The sequence below is a fragment of the Genypterus blacodes genome, unplaced genomic scaffold, assembly GCF_046128005.1.
Source record: "Genypterus blacodes isolate CSIRO-AG114 ecotype Tasmania unplaced genomic scaffold, CSIRO-AGI_Gbla_v1 ptg000020l_1, whole genome shotgun sequence".
NCBI classification, from domain to species: Eukaryota; Metazoa; Chordata; class Actinopteri; order Ophidiiformes; family Ophidiidae; genus Genypterus; species Genypterus blacodes.
This window is the reverse complement of record NW_027466833.1, coordinates 915,052-938,039: the sequence shown is the minus strand read 5'-3', so window position 1 is coordinate 938,039 and position 22,988 is coordinate 915,052. Positions and strand designations below refer to the sequence as shown.

The window sequence follows — 22,988 nt, the reverse complement described above, 5'->3', positions numbered from 1 at the left end:
CATGCCTGAGTCTTGCATTGTAATGTTTCCTAAAGTGATGGAGGGAGAGTTACTCAATTTGGACTGTGAGAGAAGAGCGGAAGTTTTGTTTTCCGGTCAAGTCACTTCAGGTTTATCGTAAAGTAATATCACGTAAAATGCGTGAAATGGATTTACTTGCCGATACCAACAGGACAAGCTCTCGAGGGAGGAGTGGAAGGAAGTGGACGAGGCAATTACACAGAAAGTTAGTAAAAAAGTGACAACATTACTGGGAAATGCATAACACAGCAACTGGATTACGATCAATCAATAGAATCTTATTAGGTCCAAATACTAATGTGGTACAGCCAAAATAACAAGTATAACAAAGGCTCGTGGTGTTCTCCAGAGAATTGAATCCAATGAAACAATTGTCAATAAAAGTCCAATGTCACCTATTTAGAATGGGGACCGTTTCACTTTACCCAAAGTCTGCAAAGCCCATTTAATATTCTGGTAATCCATCTTCTGTTTAAAGCAGCAGTCTGGAGGATTGTGGAGTCAGTGGAATTGAGGAGGAAATCTGTCCGCCTCCATTTAACTCCATCCGATTCTCCACAGAGCACCGAGTTCAGTGATTCAATCTTAACCTAATAACCCGACACCCTCCACAACACCATGAGGAAGTGACAAACGTTGTGAAAAAGACACTTTCTGTTGATGAAATGATGAAATGAATTAGTGCAGAGTACAGGACAAACCTGCGTCTGTGTCTCTGCGTCTCTCCCAACAGCATAAATTTGCATTTTAATGATGTACAAAGCAGTTGTAGCATTTGTTGGGGTTATGAGGTAAACATTCATAAATGTGTTAAATTAATGCATCAGTTGCCTTCGCGGGCCTGCGATCGTGCTCGTCCATCCGGTGAACACATTAGCAGATGGTGGTGGCGCGGCGGCTGGCCTACCTCGTACAGGTCGATCATGATGTTGCCTTCAGGTCCTCCGCTGCTCACCACGTTCTCCAGCATCAGGGTGAAGAACAGACCCCGGGACTCGGACATGTACAGGTTGTAGGAGTCGTTCTGATGCGAGTCCTGGATGGCCGACACCACCTGGTTATCGTCCGTGCTGATTATCTGCAAGTCCTGAATGTGGAACAGTCGGGATGTCATTATGTAGTTCAGTCAGGATAATGAGGGCTCTCAGGTAGAATATGTGATCCAAATTTAAACTAAACCTTAACTAAAAATAAAGAGGAGGAGAGAGGCTGAGTTTATAGTTGCTGAATCCCTTCACCTCAGTGAGACGAGGAAGATGATAAGTGTCCTTCTCGGGAGGATTTTGACACTAGATGTGGATGGTTGGACAGCGTGATGGACTGATGGACATTGATGGACTGATGGCTTGATGGATTGATAGACTGATGGACTGATGGAGGTCACACTGGCTGTTGTGGTGCCTGAATCTCTCTTGACAAGGATACTGAACCCTCTCGGCTCGCCTGTTGTGCGCTAAGCAGACAGGGAAGCGGCGCGGCACATTGTTTAGCGGCTGACAGATGATGCAAACGGCTTCTTCTACACCATTAAACGCATTATTGCAGATCTCATTTTTCAGAAAATAATTTCTGATGAAGATTGAGCGCAGCAGGAATCCATTAGAAACCATGCGTGGTTCGTGAATAAAGGCTAAATCCAAACATATCATTTAGCACGATTAGATCCATTTTCTTTGAAGGATATTAATGTTTGGGAGACAATTAAAATCATTCATCAGCTAACGTTGTGACTCATAGATGACTGAGAATCGCGTTAGCATTGGAGGCAGCCGCACTTATAAAATCATTTCCTAAACGGCTGTCACCCGCAGGAACTCATCATCCTGACACCGCAAATTAGACCGGCGAGATAAATAACGACGCCTCGAAGCAAAGTTTAACGTTGCTCTTGTTCTGTGTGTGTTTGTGTGTCGTCTTACCTTTGGCAGCGTGTACTTGGGAAGCTTCATCGGGTAGAATGAATTTCTTTTATAGGAGACATAATGGACAGATTGACCGCCGACTGGCACCTAGCAAAGCCATAAAGAGTAGTTAAAGAATTCATAAAAACTCACACAAAAAAAGAAGCTCATAAACATCTTTGTGTACACCAATTTCCAGAAAGAAACATTAAACAACTTCCACCACAACCGCTCTCAATGTTTGCTAATTAGCATGTTGCGCGTAGCAGGAGGGCGGCCATTTTAATGCCTTTAATGTGGCGCTGCCCTTCCCGAGATAATGGCCCCTCTTAGTTAATGAACAACACGACCATACATTAAGATGCAATTCAATGCAGCGCTTTTACTGCTTTTAATCGCCTTTTAATGAAGCCAGACCTCGCCATAAAAACCCACCTGGATGAAAACGTACTCGTCCTGAACCACCAGGGTGTCGGGGACGATAAATCCGGGGAAAGGCCTGCCCTTGTTTGCATCCGAGCAGTTCTGCAGCTTACACGTTATGTACTGTGACCCTGCAGATACGGCAGAGAGACGGAGCTAAAAATATCATATCACACAGGAGGGGGAACAATAAAAAAAACAAACCACCTTCACAAAGTCCTCAATCAGGGTGCAGGAGTTGCTTATGCCGAGGGTTTTAAGGGAGGCCGTAGAGGTAAAGAGAAGAAAGACATTTGGGGACTCTATTCTTATTCGCTAATAGATAAAGTGGAGAGAGCTGTCCCAGCGTGTTAGCATCAGCCAAAATAAGGCCGCTCACCCCCAGGGGAGACAGAGGGGCCTCATACGGCTCAGAGGTCCCTCTCTTTCTCTCTCCTTCTCTTTCTCTCTCTTACTACGCCAAGAAAAGTGCCGCGTCTCACTCTGGTCCCTGAAAAATGAATTAGCTTAATCAAATGAAGACTCACTCTGCTTCAACGCTAATTCACCAGGACGACGACGACGAAGGGGGAGAGTTTTGTCACTGTTATCATATTTGTGAAATTGAGGATTAGGAAATGACGCATCGGCCTGGCAGGGAGGCAGGAAGTAAACGCTATGAGGCATCTGCCTGCCTCCCACTTGGCAGAGACGCAGAGGCCGGCATGACATTGTGTGACTCAGTGAAACAAATTAGCAGAAATTAATAGAAAATTGAGTGAAGTGAAATTCATCATCAAACGTGTCCCGATCTTCATTTAAGTCCTAAATTAGTTCTGCTTTTTATTTCTAGTGCACATATTTAAAACCTTCACGGTCAAAGTGGTGAAAAAAATTCTATGAACCTCGTTGGACTCAATGAATCTGTAGCTTCTGATCAGACTCTCCTGACAGATGAAGACGATCTGAGACCTTGGTGTTCCTCCCTGCTTCTGTGCTTCCTCGCTTCAGCTCCCTTCAGGTCTACAGGGTTCTTCTGCAGCTCCAAACTTCTAGCTTTTCTATCCTGCCATGCAATTAATTGCTTCCAACTGGCATCCCAGCTTCCTGAGAGCAACTTAAAAAGACTCAAAAACACCAATTTTCTTCTATTTCAACAATTCTGCCATTGATTTATTATTTATCAATTTCTTATAACTGTCAGAACTTACAGAAAATATCCCCCCTGCACAACTGAATACAAATTAGAATTGATTGCTCCTGAGCCCCAAACAGCGAGTTTCCCTCTCCATTTCACTCGATTGCTTCAGGTGTTTTGCTGCTACTCTTCTTTTTTCCTATCCATCTCTGTCAGCATAACATGTTGTTCCAGTTTCGGTGTGGACACTCACTCCTGGGGCGAACAGCAGAGCAGTAATTTCCTCCATTTGTTCCCTTTGTAGAAGACAATTAGCCTCACAACGAATTGATGCACACTCGGGTCTGCAGAGATGCATTTGGAGGCTTTTCCATTTCGATAATGCTTCTTTCTGAAAATCGTTTTGATCAGATCAGAGTTCATGTGAGCAGAGATGAGCACAGTCCCCAGATTGCGTGTGCCTGCTTTGTGGAGCCGGGGCGCCTCTGCATCTCACACCTACGATCTCAATCTTATCGGGCTCCCAATAGTTTTTGGAAAAGTTATTAAACGAGAGGCTCACTTAGTTTTCAACCTGAGACTCTGAAGGATTAACTGATGAAATCCAGGCAGATTGTCTTCGATAAAGACGGAAATCAGAGTTCACGTCTCTGGGAATTTACTTTACACAGTGAAGTCATACTTAACAAAATACTATTATACTATTATTATTATTATTAATGATTATTATGAATACTCACGTCCATCAGACACACTGATCTCCAGGTGAATCATTCCTTGCTCCTTGTCTAAACCCAGTCTGGACCTGTGACATCAAACAGCAAACATTGAAAGAAACGTCAACATTTCCAAATGTCAAACCGCAATATTAAAACCAAAGGAGTGCTTATGTCTGAGCATTATTGATGAACGTCTACATTTAACTTGAGCTCCTTGCATTACACAGTTTAAGCCTGCTTAGAGGATGTTTAGAGTCTGGAGATTTTAAATTTTCCCGTCTTGACTGAACATCAGGCAGCTCAATAAGGCACCCAGGGAGGAAGCTTTCATCCCCCGCATGCAGCTGTCACCAGGCAGAAGATTTAAACGCTGTGGTAATAACTGAGGGGAATGTGTTTAAAACCCCAAACGTTTCCCTTTTTAATTAACAGGAGCATTATTTGTTATTGACATGTAGATTTTGCCATTCATTTGGAGATAAACGAGCAGTAAACAAAGGGAATTAAAGGATCTCTGCATGTCTCCCAGGATGCTTTGAACTTTCCCGTGAAGGCCGACCCGTGAAGGCCGACCCGCGAGGCATTTGACCCGTGCCGGCGGCGACAGCGTGCGTCATCTCATTCACTTTCTGGGTGAAAGATACTCCTTGCCGAGGCGAAGGTAGTGACCACTTGTTGTATTAATAGCAGCTGTTGTGACAGAAGATCGGCTTCTTCTCATTTTCCACACGGCGTCTGAAGTATAACATAAAAAGGCGCCCATCCTGCTTCCCTCAGCACTCCGTAATTGCCTCACAGCTCCATCTCTTTTAATGGACTTTCTGTCAAATACTTCATCCAATTCTATCAGTGAACAGCAGCCCATGCTCTTAAATAAAGCGCCTGCTGTGTTACACTGTGCTCCCCCGTGACTTAAACACGCCGCCGAGTCTGCATGGTGACACCGCTGAGATCTTTTTATATGTAAGATGAGCCTGTGCAGGGTGTGTGGACGTTATTGTTTCTTTTTTTTGTAATTGCAGGTGATAGAGGACGAAAGGACACGTGTTCTCTGTATGTTTCTATACTGTGACTGATCATTTATAAGGCCGCAAAGGGAGGATGCTAAACCAGAGGGCAAACATTCCCACCAACGCATTAGCATACATATATAATGGTAGTTTGTAGTCTTAATGTATGTACAGGGCCATAAAAGTGTCCAAACATAAACGACAATCTGACAGATCAGGATCAATACATGGATCGGGGCTGAATTGCCACCGTTCACACTGCATCATACGATACACATGCTTGAGTTTGGTGTCTGATTCGTTGTTGAGAAAGAGAGCGAAATGCTGGGACCTTGCAACGTTAAAGATGGAGAAAATCTGGATCTTCCCATAAATCAACTCAACTGTCCGGACTTTCACTGAAATCTGTCTCTTGTGTTTTGTGATACGGTGCTGACAGGCAGACAGGCAGACAGGCAGGCAGGCAGATAGACAGACAGACAGACAGACAGAATGTAAACACAGAAAACATACACTAGAATTGCATTCTAATACCTTTTATTATCATAGAAAACTGCTTTTGTTGGTTGATTCCTCAGTGTATGTGGTGTAAAATATTAACAAGTTGGTTAAAGGCAAAAGCTGCAGAGTTAATGTGAATCTCTACCCCAAGTGCCTCCATTATTATGATGTTATTACATTCAGAGCTGAATGTAAACATGCTGTGCTGTATTCGTGCCTCAAAATCTCTTTATTCCTTAGAAAAATGAGTAAAAATGAGTTTTGGAGCCAACTCCTATAAAGGCGACAATTAAATATTTATCCTTGGCTATAATTCCTGTTCCCACACCCAACAGCTAATAACATTAGAACACTCGCAGAGACACTCAGAACATTCTAAAGCTTTTCTTACACGCCGCTGCCAAAACATCCGTGCCAATTAAGAGCAAAACACATCACACACACACCAACACAAAGTCCATCAGTGACTGATGGATGAGCTCAGATATGATTGGATCTGCACCACGCTGCAGTAAAACAACAACATTTCATCAGCAGGCTGCACGTGATGCGATGGATCAAAAATTAATCACTGTGTGTAAACTAGACACTTAGCACATTATCTTTAAAAAAACACCACAATACATTATTCACCCAAACATGACCTGACCCTCCAGTAAATCCTACTGAGGACAGTTTTTAATACAAAACGTCACCACGTTTAAATATTTGATGTAATTTCTTCAAACTCTACTCTGGTAATATATTCTGTGCAGCACAGCGGGTAATAACTTTGAGCCTGACAGCTCTTGGGTCAGTGTACGCTGTGTATTCATCACTGGACCCGTTTATGATACTGCAGTATTAGTGAATTTGAGATGAAATAAATCAGCAGGAACCTCTTATCCGCATGAGTAACAATTCATCCCCCTAAGATTGTATAGAACACATAAATACACAATGCACAATATTATCTTATCTCTTATTTTCACTTCGGACTCTATTTTAATTAGTTTTTATGGGCAAAAATCCACCCCTGTGCTTCCCTGCTGCAGCACCACTGTGCACACTGAGCCGCTATGTAGCTCAAACGCTTTCGGGTTAAAGGCACTGTCTCTTTACTGATCTGATTGGCCAGCTGCATCAGGCCTGAGCTGCGTGCAATTCTGTCAGCGTAAACAAACGTTGTGAAAGTTCAGAACATGAATTGAAAGCATTACATGTCCAATTTAATTTTCCACTGTTTGCTGCTTTCCTTCTATTATTCATCTCATCTCTCATATCAAACCATGAAGCAGAGTTGCGGCGTTGTGACTGCTGCTGTGTTTACAGAATGATGGATAGCTGATCTCACCAGTAGAATCTGTTGGGGACCACATTGTCATGCACAAGCTGCCATCTCTTCCCAAACTCGACAGAGACGTAGAGCTGAAACACAGAGAAGGATACATTATCCAAATGAGTTAAAAAAGAATACATCTTCAGAAGCAACTTCCAAGAGAATTCATTCCTTCCTTTTCATATCTAACAGAATTATCAAGCAGCTGTCAAATCTGTAGACTTTTCCGATTCAGAATGTCATTGAATGTTTTATATGTATTTAGACTCCGGAGCACATTGTGGAGCGTCTCCTGGATGTAAACGATGATGTAGCCGTCATTGTACTTTGAAGCCAAGTTTTTAAGTACAAAAGGAAGTCAAAATTGTGATTTGTAACATACAAACCGGCCTGTATATTAAATTCATCGTCTCCTCCTGCACTAACTCAACAGGATTGCTGCCAAACCGGCTTTGCAAAATTGCTCATTGAACTGTCGTTGTAATCTTTTCCCATAAAGCTATTAGGCTCCTTTTACTGCAAACTTGGATTTCTGTCCAAGCACTCAGAGAGCGTGTCATCGTGCCATAATGATCCAGGCATCCAAGCATCTAAAGCTGGGAGCTTTACAAAGATTACCAACATCATTTTTTGGCTTAACTGGGAGCTTGGAATTTTTAAAGGACATGACAGATAATCAATAAATGGAAAATAAAAGCAAGCTTAGATTAATTTCAATCAAGCAGCGGAGGGGAAAAAAACAAAGTGGATGTGTTTTGCGTTCAGGCGCTGCATGACCTGGAGGCTGTCTTCATTCTGACCAATTGATGGCAGGCGCCCAAGCATTCATCTTCCCCTCTGCACCATTTATCTCACTTCTCAGACCTTCACTGCTGTTCTCTCTGAAAACCAACTCCTCCAATAGGCGGGTTGGCGAGGCCGAGCTGGATGTCGGCAGCAGCGAGCAAAGCAGACAGCAGGGTTCTGACAGCGTAATGAAGGGTGTGTGTTTACAGGCGCAATGTGTGTGTGTGTGTGTGCGCATGTGTGTGTGAGCTTAGTGCGTTGTTTGAGGTGTGTTTCTCTCTCGCTCTCTCATCTTCTTCCTGTGCAGTCTGGAGCTCGCTCGCTCTGAAATTTGGAATCTGTAGTCAGACCTTATGGCTTGTTAAAATATCAGCTGCGTCGGTCTCGGCAACCGCAGCAACCACGGCAACCACGGCCCGAGCTTTAAATGGCAGCTGCCTCTGCTTATGAAAGAGCAGGCCTTCAACTTATTTGTGTGGCATTTGGAGATATTTATGGAGGCAAAATGAGCTCTTAATGTTTATAAATATCAACATAAGGTCTGTTTTTACAATTACGTACAAAAGGTAAATAAGCTGTGGAGATGTTTCTGTGCAAAAACATCAAACGGATCAAATCTGAAGCAAACAAATGTCAAGTATTCATACTCTGCGTTCATTATTGTGAATTCTGAACTCTACATGTGTTCTCTTACTGCATTCTTGTGTTTCCCATCAATCAATATACGATGTGTTTAGGTGCTGATGTAAACCCCAAATCAACTTCCATATCATATGAATGAAGATAAATGATATTCTATTGTGTTTTGGTTTCATATAAAGTTGGCTGCTGTAAAGTTTCTGGAGTCTATTAGTGAGCTCGTTAGCCTAAGAGTGTGTGTGGAGCTCAGGTGAAGGTGCAGGCGAGTTGACTGCCGACCTGTGTGTGCTGCAATAGAGGGAAAATAAATTGCTCTACAGAAAACTGGAAAGGCACCCTCGCCTCTTCGTTCTGTATCGATACTGTCTTCACCATAATCCACGTGAAGCACATGACAGGGGGGTGTGTGTGTGCGTGTGTGTGGGTGGGCGGGGGGGTGGGGGAAAGAGGGCAACGTGACAAGAACAGGAGCCCGACTAATGAGGGAATCAAAAGCAAAACTGTCTTCACACTAATTGAGCACGTTGGCAAATCCACATCAGTCTCTCACTCTCGTCAGGAGTTATTTTAATGACGGAGGAGGAGGTAGAGGAGAAGGCGAAGGCACAGGTGGGTGGCGAGTGGGAGGGAGGAAGAACAAGGACGCAGCCTCCAGTCACCAGTAAACAATTGCTGCTTTAACTTTCCATTCTTTCTTTATTGAAGATATGGTATTACCTTCCCTGGTATCGTCCTGTCTCCTTATTCTGTTTTAAGCTGGTTGTTGGGACGCACTGATGCAAAGCAATTGCACCTAACGAGTGTGTTTTATGTCTGTACACATATGAATGTGGACGGTGCGTGCTGGATGTGAGAATACTGTGTGTGATTATGTGCAGACGGCCTTTTTTTCTTTGCAGATTAAACTCTAATGGAACGAGAGAGCCTGAGCCTGGAGCTCTCAGATGGTGCAAGAACAGAGACCACATGCGTCTTCCTCGTTTCGAGCACGTGTTGAATGAATGAGCCGCTGAATTATGGCTCTGCACATCTCATTACAGCAGCCAGAGAAACAGATGCCTGTGATCTCATGGACTCGCACATATTGTGATATACATTGATTTGACCTCAACTTCAACCAGCAGCACAAAGGCTGATGAAGCACAGGACATGGCGCTGTGTGATAACGGCACCATTCATTCAGTATGAGTGAAGCAATTCCTGTAAAACCACACTGTCATCCCTTAAAGGTGGAAAAAGAGAAGAGTAATAAAACCTGTTCACATTGCATCATTTCCAGTTTCATTCAAGCCGAGAATTCTACCTGAGTGCTTCCTGTTACCTTTTGGTCGTGGCTGTACGCCAGGATCCAGTCCTCCTGCTCCGGGTGAAAAAGGAGGCTGAGGATATCAAAGGATAAGCCGTGTTTCTGATACGACGCCCCCTCATCCAGGCTAATGAGCAGGCTGCTCTCCACCTCCGGGTCGGTCAACAGCATGATCTGAGACGAGACAAGACCAGAGGAGGAGGGAGACAAGGAAGGCAGGCGAGGATGGGATGAGCGCCTGACAGCATCGATTCTGCAGAGCTTATAGGTGCACTAAAGTGCACAGTGTTGCTGCAGGGCAGACACATCTGTTAGACTGCTACGTAATGAGCTGATAGGTCAGGATGTTGAGAAATATTTTTGCTTCACAGCGATACACGGGGAAGTGCAAAATGTTACCAAACAATCCCCAATGTGAAGCAATTCTCCTAGCAGAATCTTCCCAGAAACACATGAGGTTACACTCAACACATGCAGAGTTAAAGATCAGATAGACAGATAGAGTCGCCTTCCTCTTACCTTCCTCTTATTGTTTGGACTCACATACAAGTAGCTCAGGATGGTTTTTGGCCCAACTTTCTCATTAAGTCTCTCATATGTGGTTCCATAATCAGTTGACCTAAAATTCAATAACAGGATTAAGTTAATTGCGTTGTGTTAGAGAGTAAATAAATACGGGATAATGCAGGAATATCACACAGCACGTTACAAGGACAAACAACAACATCAAGCAGACCAGGCAAGCAGAAAATGACAAGAATCAAGCAATTTACTAGATGATTATTGTGGTAAAATAAACAGGAATATTGCAGAGGGCACATTCGGTGTTTTGTAATGGAGTTGCTCAGAAGCCGTAATTAAAAGTGGTACTTTCATGAATTCTTAATGTTTTATAACTTCACCCAGTACGAGCGAGGAGAAGTACTCAGGGTGAAATATAAATGTAAACAAATTGAATTCTTAATTAAAAGATTAACACAAACAAATTCAAAAGACTATATTTATTTATGAGGTTCAGAGTCGTCTGGCGCACCACCAGCACAGTTAGAGAACCAATGAGAAAGGATGACAGTGTCACATATCTGGCTGTGTACATTTAGTAACAAATATGATTGCTGTACTTTTTCTTTTTTTGCCCATTTTGTTTCTAGCTCATCTGTTAAGGCGGTAAACACCCCTGTGGGTGAACGAGGCAGACAGGTGTCTCTATCTGAGCCGTTACAGTGCGAGCAGAGCGTCTATTTGTTTATTTTGCGCGGCTCCCATAGTCCCACACAGAGACACAAAGGCATCCTTCATCCCAGCGGCTCGTGATCTTACCTCCACAAAGAACTCTCTGTGACTCTGCCAGCGCTGAAGTCGTAGTATTTCGTCAACATGAGGATCACCTAGAAAACACATCAAACAGATTACAGGCGGTAGGTGGGGGAGACAAAAACGCACAGCAGCAATAAAGTGTCGAGCCTTTTAAACGGCTTTAAACGCCCCAAAAGACTCTGCTTTATTAAAAACCCCAACAAAGCTACGGTGCCACGTCAGGCCGCTGAAGCGTGTTGTCAAACTAAACACATTGTGTATCCTCAGAGGGTGATGCGTGTGTGTGCGAGTGCTTGTGTGTGCAGCGTGCGTTGGAGGCCTAATAGACTGCAGCAGTAAGTATGGCGTGCGCGCTATAAATAAAACAGGCAAATCAGATGCAGTGTGTCACTCACTCCAGGCGCAGAAAGGCTCGGCTCGTAAATATTAACGTCAGCTTTTTTTTTTGACAGGGGTCATGAAAAATGCCACAGTATGTAGTTTACACGGGCCTTTACCTTATACAAATGAAAAGCCGTACATCCCCCACGTGTCATCTGGGCCGCTCCAGATGTTTATGAATGGCTCTCTGTGGACCGAGGCCATTTGCATGTGAAAAGGAACTCTCAAGGCTGCAAGTGGCTGAAGCTAAATCAAACCTGACCAGAGCGAAAAGCATAGATTTGTGTTTATGTGACCACATTTAAGTTAATTAAAACTAAAATTATAATTATTCTGATAATTTAGGATGACTGTACAAATGTGTTTATTCAAAAAAGAAACTTAACCCTTCCATCTTATGTCAGTGCTGATGTCCATGTTAATTGTCACAGAGTTGGAGTGGCGCGTGTTAATTTTCGTCAGTGGGGCGGAACTTTTGATTTCGTTCTGGTTGCGTTGGGGAATCAATAGGGAAGCGCTCAGGTCCGCGGTGTGTTCAGGAGCCATCCGGGACCGGCTACATCCGGATCGTCCCCGTTCACCTGCGCCATACAGGTCGGTAAAGTTTCAGTTAACTATGATAAACAACTTTATAAAGTTACACCTTAGTAACGGGGCGGTCAATTAAAATAGCGTTTAACAAGGCTCCGGTACACGGAACATAGTGTTATATAATATGTGAATAAGTAAAATATGTTTTTAGAGTAATGACCTCTGAGACTAACTAAACGAGACTAACTAACGAAATATTAGTTATCAGTTGACTTCTAAGTCTAGTGTTGTATAAGAATGTACCTCAAGCACTTAACCAAGTTTTAGAGGGTTAATATCAGGTTTGGTCCAGTATGCAAATGTGCTGTCAATGACACCAGAGACAATAGGGTGTTTCAACAACCAGATGAATATTGGGAAAATTTGCTCTTTAATTACTAAAGATGTTTATTGAAGGTAAAGGTCAAAGGCGATGTGTCTATCACAACAATTAATATCCGACTAGAGTGAATGTGTGTGTTGTATTGAAATAGTGAAAATATTGAGAAAATGCACTCTAGTGAAAGAACTGAACTGACCAACATGTATATAACCGATATGTGCTGTTAAGATGATTTGAGTTGTTTAATAAAACAACCAAAAGGCGAGACTGCATCCTAATTGTTCCCATAACATTTACATCCATTTAAAGGGGTCGTGCAGGTTTCTAAGCTTTTTGAAACCTTTAAAGTGCCAAGAAACATATCGATCCACAGAAAGCACGTACTGTCCCTTTAAGGGGTGGGACTTGCCAGACGTCTATTGATATGATATCACAAATCATTTTCAGATGAACATTTAGACTCTGCCTGTAACTGACTCCATCGTATACTCGAGGAAATGCATAAACTATAAATAAACTTAAGCTGAATAACGATTAACATTTTTGGGAGTCTTTGAGCAAACAAACTATCAGACGTATATCTCAAGGTTACTTATAGAATCAGTTTGCCGCTCACGTCGTGTTGTTTAGAGATTCGTACTCTGGCTGCTCATCCGCACGAGCAGAAGGAGCTGATGGGTCAAACACACTCGTGGGAAGCAGCAAATACACAAATGTGTGTACGATTCTGAACTATTGCTTTTAATCACAATGTAATCAAAGTTTGAAAGCGCATGTTGATGTTTGTTCATGACTGACAGCTGCATCTCATTAGTAATCAAGCACTCGCCTATTTGTGTCCTGCTGAAGAGAGCTGGAGCACACACACACACACACACACACACACGGAGAGGGAGAGAAACTGAGCGAGGTGTTTATGAGGGGAATTTATTTTAGCACCACTTCTCTGTTAACATGACGTTTATTTGGTGACTTCGAGAATAAAGTCGTGCCGTGCCTCATTTACCCTCGTCTGTGCGTCGGTGTGTGTGTGTGTGCGCGCGCGTGTACCTGTGGATGTCAGACACGATCAACCTCAGCCTTTCCTGATTAGCCAGGATGCGGCATGATGGATGGATCAAGACACTATTCAGATTTTGGCCCAATTACAAAGCATTGACTGTGTTGTGTGTGTGTGTGTGTGTGTAAACACTTTAAAGTCCTCTTCTACAAACGCTTTATCTACTCTACCTTCAGTTTCAGCTTCTGTTCATCCTGACATCAATTGGCACAATCATGGCTCTTTACAAACTGAAATCAATGAATGTAATCAGGCATGGTTTTGTTGTTGTTGGTCTGGGTCACTCACACACATCACGCCAGCTTGCGTTTTCTTTATCATACACAGCAGAGTTACACTTCAGTTAGTCCTTGTCCTTCCTCACACTGCACCTTCATTACTATGCACCTGACGCACTGTGTGTGTGTGTGTGTGTGTGTGACTTAATGTGCCAGATTGGTGCTCACCTGCGACACGCCGTCCACCTCAATGTAACGTTTCTGTTCCTCATTACGGGACAGGATGTTTAACGAGAACCTGTTATTAATGCCTTCAGGTTCAGGTTTCCTTTTATTCATTAATTGTTGTTGTTGTTGATAAGTTGGAGGAAAATCATGACTCTGCAATAACTTTGTGCTGATGGCATGAACACGATTAATAATCTAAGGCGGCTCGTTGCAGCGATTGTCCAAACTGGATTGTAGAGATTTATGTTGTTCCTCTGCGGTTTATAAAGAAGTAGGACGCGTGATGCAACCCCCCCCCCAGCCCCCCTCCCTTCTATATGGCAATTAACTTTATGCATTTACTTGGGAGGGCTCCAGTGTTACAGTCAGATGTAATTTGTGTCCACAGAAGCTTCGGCTGGGAAAGTTTCCTGTTTTCTTGCGGGGTTGTTTTGAAAGTGTAAGGTGCTGCAATATGATTTCCACTTTGACTGGTTTCCGGTGTGAAATGTCTGCACGTCGCCCTCGTACACGATCATTAAATTTCTATTTGACAATGGCAGGACGAAGGCTCTTTGTTGAGCCAGAACACCGTACGCAACATATTGGCAATTTAGACAAATGATAATGTCGTCTGCATTAGCATTCCCTCCCTCCTCAGCCTTGTCAGTAAGCGTGTACAGTGAGCGGCGCGGGCAGACAGCGCTGACATGTCTGCCAAATGGATTAGTTGATATTCAAAGCAAGAAAGCAAATTGATTTTTCCAAGCTCTAAATCCTCTGAATCTCTCACCTCAGATGTAAAAATGGACTGGGATGAATTTGATCATTAACGGCAGAATGAACGAGGGGCTTAACGTGGACTTAAGGGGCTCGTGTTGGCGAGATTGCCGGCGTGGGAGGAAGAAGGCGAGGTGGGGTAGGGGAGAGGGTTTATCAAGACATTAGCAAGGGAAAGAACACCTGAGACGAAGACCAGAGATGGCGCCCGCATTACGATTCATTCCCACCCTCGCCGAAGCACAGATCTCGGCCTTATCAGCAGTTGGACCCATCAATAAAGCTGTCATCACATTTAGCCTGAGCAATTAAGCAGATGGATGATTCCATAAAAGCTCACTGTTACACAAGATACTGACTGGAATATCAATAATAAAAAGAAACATTTGTACGCATCAAGGAAACTTGAAGCCCCGGACAACAAGAAAGAGAAGAGAAACACGCCGGGGGAGGTTTGCTCTGTTCTGATTCTTGGTTTTGTGAATATTGGCGTCATCATTGATGAACAGACAGACGTGCTTGAAACTCCTTGAAAGTCCACAGTTTCATGCAGTTTCCATCTTCTTCAAACGTCTTGACATCAAGCTGTTTCTGTACGCTCTGAACAGAAGAGAGAGAGAAAGAGAGAGAGAGAGAGAGACTGTCTTGTCTGATTCAGCTCACGCCTGACCAGGCAAACAGAAAAAGAAGGGAAAGTTCCTGAAAGAAGTTTCTGAATCCAAGTGCCTTTATGTGAATGTTGACGTATGCAAATAGAAAAAGAGGAAAAAGTGAATATGGATACACACTTGTACATTTGCTTGACGTATTTAAGAAAATGTAAAGGAAAATCCCTTCAGAGTCATTTGACATCCAGCTGTTTCCTCTTTGGACTTTTATCCGCGACAAGCATCGGTGGCCTGAAGACAAAATCAAAACGTATCCGAATCTCGTGATGGAACTATTTACTTGATTATCGTTCTGCCCCTGTGTGTGATGGAGCTGTGTGTGCTGTGTGAGCTCTAACACAAAACATCACCAAGCAGCTGAGCAGAGGAACACTTCAGCTGAGTGCTGACTGGGACCAAACTGTGTGTAAAATCAAAAAACATGTAAGTTAATATTTAGACAATTTGGCGCTCGGCTTTCTCTCTGCTTATGATTTGTTCATATTTAGAGGGAGGAGTGGGAACGAGCACCTGGAGCTGATTAGCTCAAGCAGCGGGAGAGTTTACTGCTGCAAACCTCCGACGCATCATCAAAGTAAACAACACATTTTGGTCTGCCATTGGTATTGTACACAAACACAGCTGAGCTATGCTCACAGCAGGGGTGCTGCTCACACGCTCATACTTCAGCACAGCGCCGGCATCCAAGTCACATTGGGAAACAGCTTAATTGGAAGAAGAGGAAGAAATGTGGAGTAAAAGTTTGAAGATCTTTAGACCAGAAATGGCGTGACCACAACGCAACCGCTCCGTTTCAGCGAGTCGGTTCAGTCCCTCAGGGCGACGGATACCTGACGTATGAACCCGCACGTGTTAGAGCGAGCAGATGAAACAGAATCACACCTTTAATAAGAGAGCATCATCTATTTTTACACAGCTGTTCACAGCAAAAGGCAAAGAAAAAACCAAGCGGCATCTGTTTGTACTTCAGTGAGATGTGTAATGTACAGAGGCTTTTGTCTGCCACATCAATTTATATCAAGAGATTAACAAAGGCATCATTTCCTGGTGGAGCAGATGCCGAGCCTGAGCGGAGCTGTTTGAAGTCGGAGCAGTTTGGCTCTCAGGTGGATAACTGGTCAGCTCAATCATGAATTATAAAGCAACTCAATGATCTGGCGTTGTAGGAAATAAACGCCAAGAAACACACAACTCTGACACACACAGGGACAGAAATAAATGTGAGTCTTAACATGTTCACTCTGTCCTTTGCTATTTGTAGGTTATCACAACTATCGAATGGATTTTCTAACACATCATTCCTGAACTTTACCAAAGCGCCAGTTTAATTAAAACCTAAACTATGACAACATCCTGTGACCTTTGATGACTGTAATACCTTTCATCTCTGAACATCAAATAGTCTGGATTTCAAACGGGGGGGGAAGCAAACGTTCCATGATATGGCTGCAGCAGGAGCCGACCATCTGACTTAGCGGCATCCTGGCGTGGAGACGACGGCCCCGTGTGCGGATTTAGCGGCTCGGATGATAAGTCGTCTGAAACAACTTCCTCCCGCTTTTGGACTTATCGTCTTGCATCATTTGCTCCTTCACTATAAATGAGAAGTCAAGGCCGGTTCAGCCGCGCGGCGCCGCCAACCCGCTGAGCTCAGAGGCTTCCATGGGGGGGAGGGGGGAGGAAGGGAAGGGGGGGTCTAATCAATGCAGGCAGGATTAGACATGAAGCTGGAGCGTTTCCAACTCCGACGGAAAGTCGGACCCACAGAGCGGAGGACAGTTTTCCCAAAGCTCTTTTAACACTTTCAAGTAATTGTTGCTTAGCGCGATACTTCATGGCAATAACCCAGAAGAGCCCCCTGACCTCCAGTATGTAATAAAGTGCAACTTGCCCCAGATGAGTGAAAGGAAATATTTGATGAGATGAAAATTTTGTTTGGCAAATTTATTCTCTTTATGCGCTTGATGCATAAGCAACCAGCCTTGTGCAAGATTCCTGCAATACGTTCACTCTGTTGCTGCACTGAGTGATAAATCACCAATGTAACTGTAACGCATCATCACGTAGGTCACAGCGTGTTATCGCCCCTTAAAGGGACAGTGCACCATTTACTGTTTTAACGGTCTGAGTCTTAAACAGTGATTTCATCAACATATCAAACTGGCAGAGTTAAAGTTCTGAGATGAAGTTCTGAAAATGATCTTCATTGGGACTGCATATTAAAATTTCTACTTCTTGTCTCTCTTACATCATGAAACAGACTGATGGACACGGTTAACTGCTGTGCTTGCTGAGTGAAAAAATGTAGGGCACTGTCTCTTGTCTCTTAAAGGCCCCACCTCTCAAATTCTGCTCTGTTTCCCCTGGCCAGACTGAGGCCTGAGCTAGTGACCAAACTATTGATTAGTTTGTGCAGTATAACTTTGACAACATTCACTTCATACTCCCACTCTGTCACACAACACAAACAGAGGGAAATAACAATGAAAAATAAGCCAATTTTTCCACTTCCATTTTTAAAACCAAATGGCCTTTCTGGGCTTGCAACTCTATCGGTACTTTGTTGGAAGAACAAACGTTGCAAGTGTGATGTAACACCGTTTGGCCCACAGAGTATCCGACCCTAGACGGCACCGTCTCAAAAAGAGGAATTTGAGTCAGTGAGCCACGGTTCTGAAGGCTCGACATTTCTTCCAGCATCCAGACTTTGTGTCTCTCAGGGTTACATTATGCAGGAGGTGGAAGTTACGCTTGTTATTCTGAAAGCCCAAATTTAGCAGCAATCATACCACAAACAAGAACATTGGCAACACAGTAAATAGCAGTGACTTGTTGCTAAGGTGTTCTGTGTACTGAGGTACGCCGGGAAGCAAATTTCAAAGATACCAAAATAAATTGTACGATAAGAAGTGTGCCGATATTACTTCACTTTAAACGCAAATTGTGCTCAGGAAGGAACAAAGTCCCTGAACGCCCACTGCCTCTTAGCCCAGCGCTTTTATTCTGAAGCTTTGGCAGCGAGCAAAAGGTCACTTTTCCACATCCACGTGTTCAAAGAAAGAATGGGAGCAACCGAAAAAAAATACCAAAGGCGCCTCAGTGACAAAAACCTGTGGGGTATCGCTGCGTGCGTCGTTTCAGCCAAATCAACTTTATCCTGGCCTCGAAATAACATTATTGTTTCATGGAATCTCTACGCTGTGACTCTGCAGATGCTGGAGGAAGAAAGGAAGCGCGGGAGGCAGCCACGCCATCTTGGCAAAGGGAAAGAAATGTATGAAGACGCCGCAGCATTTCAAGGCAGCGGAGAATCGCACCACAGGGCGACTCGGTGGAGCTGCACGCCCGCCCGCCCTCGCTCTGCCTGGCTGCTTCTTAAACAGGCGACACCATCCGTGTGTTAAGAAACACGTCTTTGTCTCACTCTGTATGAGCCACGGCTTTAGGATTCTCCATCTTTATGTATTTCATGAATTTATGTATATTTCTTGAGCCGGACGTGCGACGTCGGCTCCCCGAGGTGACACCTTTCCTCTCCTCAGCCCTTTCGCCACGTCGGCGCTGTGTGATGCGCTCTGCATGTGTTGAGTGCGGTTCGTCCTGAGGAGGCAGGATTGACCAAGTAGAGAGAGGAGCTGCAGGTGGAGCCGTGTATAGAAACTTCTCAATACCGGGATCGATGGTGAAATCAATTATACGAGCTCCCTTTCTCAGGAGTAAATGTAGCTATGGATCACAGCCGGGCCGATGGTGGAGTTTTGAGGATGGTATCAATATCTGAGATAAAGAAAATACGATCGCAACTTTATACAGAAAAAACAACCTTTCTGTCAAAGATTGCTGAAGTTTGGTGTTTTATCAGAGATGACAGGGATACTATGGAACAGCAAGATGTTGCACATGTATTGGAGGTTTGATTCATATATCATGATACTTGTAATGATAAGACAATAAGGGTTCAATATGCACGCTGTAATTTACCAGGGGAATAATTCTATTGGGCTCTGCTGCAGATTACCATCAGTGCCAAAGCTTCACGTCTTATGATGTAGGTTGATGGAGGGATTGATACCAGTCATCCTCAACCAATCCAGAGGCTGCGTTCACTGCAGTCACCACCACTCCATTATTGTTTAATGCTACAGATGGACAAAGCTGCAGATGAAGACAGAATTTAAATTATTAAGACTGAGGACATCATGAATATGAACATTATTTTACTTCTAAGTGTGAGTGCCAAACCCTTGAAGCCCACACAGGCAGTACAGTTACTTAATGCAGCTAAAGCAACCAAATCCAGTGCGAGGAGACTCTGTATTGATGATATTGCAGGTGACGGACATCCCACGAGCACATCGATGTGCTGCCGCAGCAGCTTGTACTCGCCCCCTTGTTTTTAACGTTGATTGAAAAGCCGAAATGACACTGCAGCTTAGTTAGACTGGACTAATTATACAGGACAGCAACGTCCAGCAACTGCAGGCTACAGCCGCACGCCACTGGTTTACAAATGTAAAGTTTACAGTCCAGCAAATACAAGATACAAAGTGCATGGAATGCCTGCTGCACTGTGCGAGAAGAACAACAGAGGTAAATCAACCAACACAACATGTCAGAATCTGCAACAAACTAGAGAGAGAGAGTAGATTAGGAGCAAAGTCATCAGGACTGGAATGATCAACAAATGATGCAAACATTTGCAAAAGCTCTCCAAATGGATGACAGCCTTATTTCACTGCAGGGAAAAAAATCTAAATCTGCTGCATAACACAATCTGCCTGGAGTGATGTAGAGGAAAAACACAACATTCCGAGTTCAGGACAGAAACAGATCCCAGCTCATTTCATGTCTGGCATCGTCAGCGTGTGTCTGAAGTGATTGTCTGAAAGCGGCAATTTACCACAAAAAAAACAGTTTGAATCGCATTAATAACAGAGAGGCGTGAAGTATTTGTGTGGCAGCAGCCTGTGAGCCTGTCGCCTGCGAGAGCCTGTCGCCCTGCGAGCCTGTCGCCTGGCCGCGCTCCACACACAGAAACTCATTCATTATGTTTATTGCCCAATTTATTTACTTCTGCCTTTGACAAATTGTCTCCTTATCATAATTCAGCCGGCTGTTTCCAAATTACAGACAGGGTCGTGCCGATGCTATACCCTTAATGTATATGTTTATCTGGGAACAGAGAAATTGGCTTCTGCTGAAAAAGACCATTTTAAAGATATAACACAAAAGCTAAAAATATAAATATAGAGAGAGAGCGCATAGATAGATAATTAGGCACCCTGGCTACTGAAGCCTTGGCAACCAACTGGTAGAAAGGGTGTGGCAGGTGGAAGGAGAGGATCCAGACAAAAGCACATTATACAGCAAGTAGGCGGGATGTGACTCTGTGCCACTGGGGAGGATTTCACAAAGTGGGATTAGAAAGTTTTGTCAGATAGCTGTGAAAATCATTATGCAAAATCCGGGGCGATAATTAGCTGAATCTGTAGGACAAAAATATGAATATGTTATGGCATATTAACCGTGTGTGCTGCGAATGCTGAGCACATTTTTCAGACGTTTGGAACTTATGGGACTTGTTAAAGCTCCTCTGCCAGAAACAGCCATCACTCCTCTACTGTGATATTTAATTAAGCTTTTACATTACTCTCTCTCTCTCTCTCTCACTCACCCTCTCTCTCTCTCTCTCACCCTCTCTCTCTCTCTCTCTCTCTCTCTCTCTCTCTCTCTCTCTCTCTCTCTCTCTCTCTCTCTCTCTCTCTCTCTCTCTCTCTCTCTCTCTCTCTCTCTCTCTCTCTTTAGAAGCCTTACAGCCTTTTTTTGAACACAATATGTTATGTATTCACCCAAACCCCCAACTTTCATCTTTTCCATCACAGCTGAACCTGTACATGTTTAAGAACACACACAGGTGCGGTCATGAAGCTGCACCAAACCCTTTAAGCATCACTCAGACCGTGCCCTAATGTTACCACAAGCAAGTATATATGACTTCATATCATGGTATGGATGCCATCGGCTATAGCAACAGAGTGAAGAGAAGAGAAAGATGAGGCACTCAAGCTCTGAAGTAAAATGACACTTTCTTCATTTTGACTTAAAGCCCAACTGCCAAGTCAGCTAATCAATAAACAACATAATGGAGGGGGGGAGAGCGAGAGGGAGGGAGGGAGGGAGGGAGAGACAGAGAGACAGAGAGCTTGACTGATTGCCTCAAACTTGCAGCCTTTGTCAGTGAGGTCTCCGCACTCTGATGCCTTCAATGACTCAAATGTGCGCACTGGCCACACTGCGTCAAAGTAAACCCGTGCGTAAAAAGACACACACACACACACACACACACACACCCTCAGCTACTCACGCTGCTGTTCTGTCCGGACCAGTGCACCATCGCCTGGTTGTGCGCTGTGTCCCCGCTCAGCGCAAACGTGGAGCCGGTGAGGTGCAGCTCCTGTTGGCCTGGGGCCGAGGCGCCCTGCTCGCCCGAGGCTCTGGATCCGGACACGGAGCTCTGCGCGCTGCGCGTCCGTCTCCGGCTGCCACCAGACCCCACATCGTCCCCCGCGTAAAAGCCGTTATCTCCCCCATCGCCGCTGCTGTTCTCGGTCAGATTACCGGACGCAGCAGCACTTTGAGCAAACACTTGTGAATGGGAAAGTTTTTGCTGGCTGTCCGTCGCTTCTCCTCCGGCGCCTCCTGCGTTATTTCCTCCGAACGGTTGCAGTAGTTTGGACGAACTTTCTTCACTCACGGTAAATTCCGCAGCGTTGCGCTCTTCGTCCCCGCTGCCGGCGGACTTGCCACCTTGTGACTCCTCTGTTAATCCAACAAAGTCGCCGTCCGGTCCCTCCTCGCCGAAATCGGCTGAATCCAGCTGCGAGAGTTCCCGAGGAAACGCGGCCAAGAGCGGCAGCTGGCATGAGGGGATGCACCTCACCTCCGCCTTTGTTCCGCCCGGGATGGAGGTGAAGGTGAGGAGCCAAATCCACTCCGAGAACACGATGAAAAAACAGCATCTGAGGCGCGTCTCCATTCTGGGTGAACGTGTTGGCACTAAGAACACAGCATCGCTTCTGCGCTCCGCCGCTGCGCCGCCTGGCATCACCTGGCAAAGTGGAGACCGGCAGTGCGCTGTGGGGAGGTGCGGCGCGGACAGAGAGCTCACACCGACTGATGCATCAGAGGAGGAGCTGGAGGCAGAATCCTGGGAAAAGAGAGAGAGAGGAGAGGAGAGAGGGGCCATTCCTCCGCATCCTCATCATCCTCATCATCTCCCCCAGCGTGAAATACATGGAATCAAAAGGAGACAGCAACTTGGGCAAACACTTAATTAGTTAGTGTTGTGCCCGTTGTTCTCAGGGGAGGACAGTCAGCAAGAGCTTCAGTCTGCTACAAGATATTCATCATGGGAATGAAGATGCAGGCTCCCTGGGGGGTTGTTACTGGATCCTCTTGTCCTGGTCCAGGTCTCTGGTACTTCCTGTCAGGGGCTTCATAGAAAATACAATTAACAGCGTTCCCCCATTTTCTCACTCCCGTGCGATCAATTAACAGCGTGGCACCTCTGTCGCTTCCACGCCATAATGACTCTGTTGCGGCCCACCCCTCACAAAATGGCATGAAAATGGCCTCAATTACGCTTCGCTGCTACATTTTCTATTCAACGCCGCCAACTGGAGCGAGGTAGTTACGCAACATTT

At 44.6% G+C, this 22,988-nt stretch overlaps 1 protein-coding gene across 1 annotated transcript in view; it reads right to left on the bottom strand.

Moving 5' to 3' along the window:
- Positions 1-22,321, bottom strand: part of LOC142991642 (VPS10 domain-containing receptor SorCS1-like) — a 37,749-nt gene extending 15,428 nt beyond the window's left edge. Inside the window, exons 1-9 of the mRNA XM_076141723.1 lie at positions 21,650-22,321; positions 11,062-11,129; positions 10,261-10,360; positions 9,757-9,915; positions 7,026-7,099; positions 4,203-4,267; positions 2,358-2,476; positions 1,941-2,030; positions 929-1,108 (exon numbers count right to left, since the gene is read on the bottom strand). Of these exons, the coding sequence (XP_075997838.1) occupies positions 929-1,108; positions 1,941-2,030; positions 2,358-2,476; positions 4,203-4,267; positions 7,026-7,099; positions 9,757-9,915; positions 10,261-10,360; positions 11,062-11,129; positions 21,650-22,321 (1,527 nt within the window). The remainder of the gene's footprint in view (positions 1-928; positions 1,109-1,940; positions 2,031-2,357; positions 2,477-4,202; positions 4,268-7,025; positions 7,100-9,756; positions 9,916-10,260; positions 10,361-11,061; positions 11,130-21,649) is intronic.
- Positions 22,322-22,988: the final 667 nt, after the last annotated feature.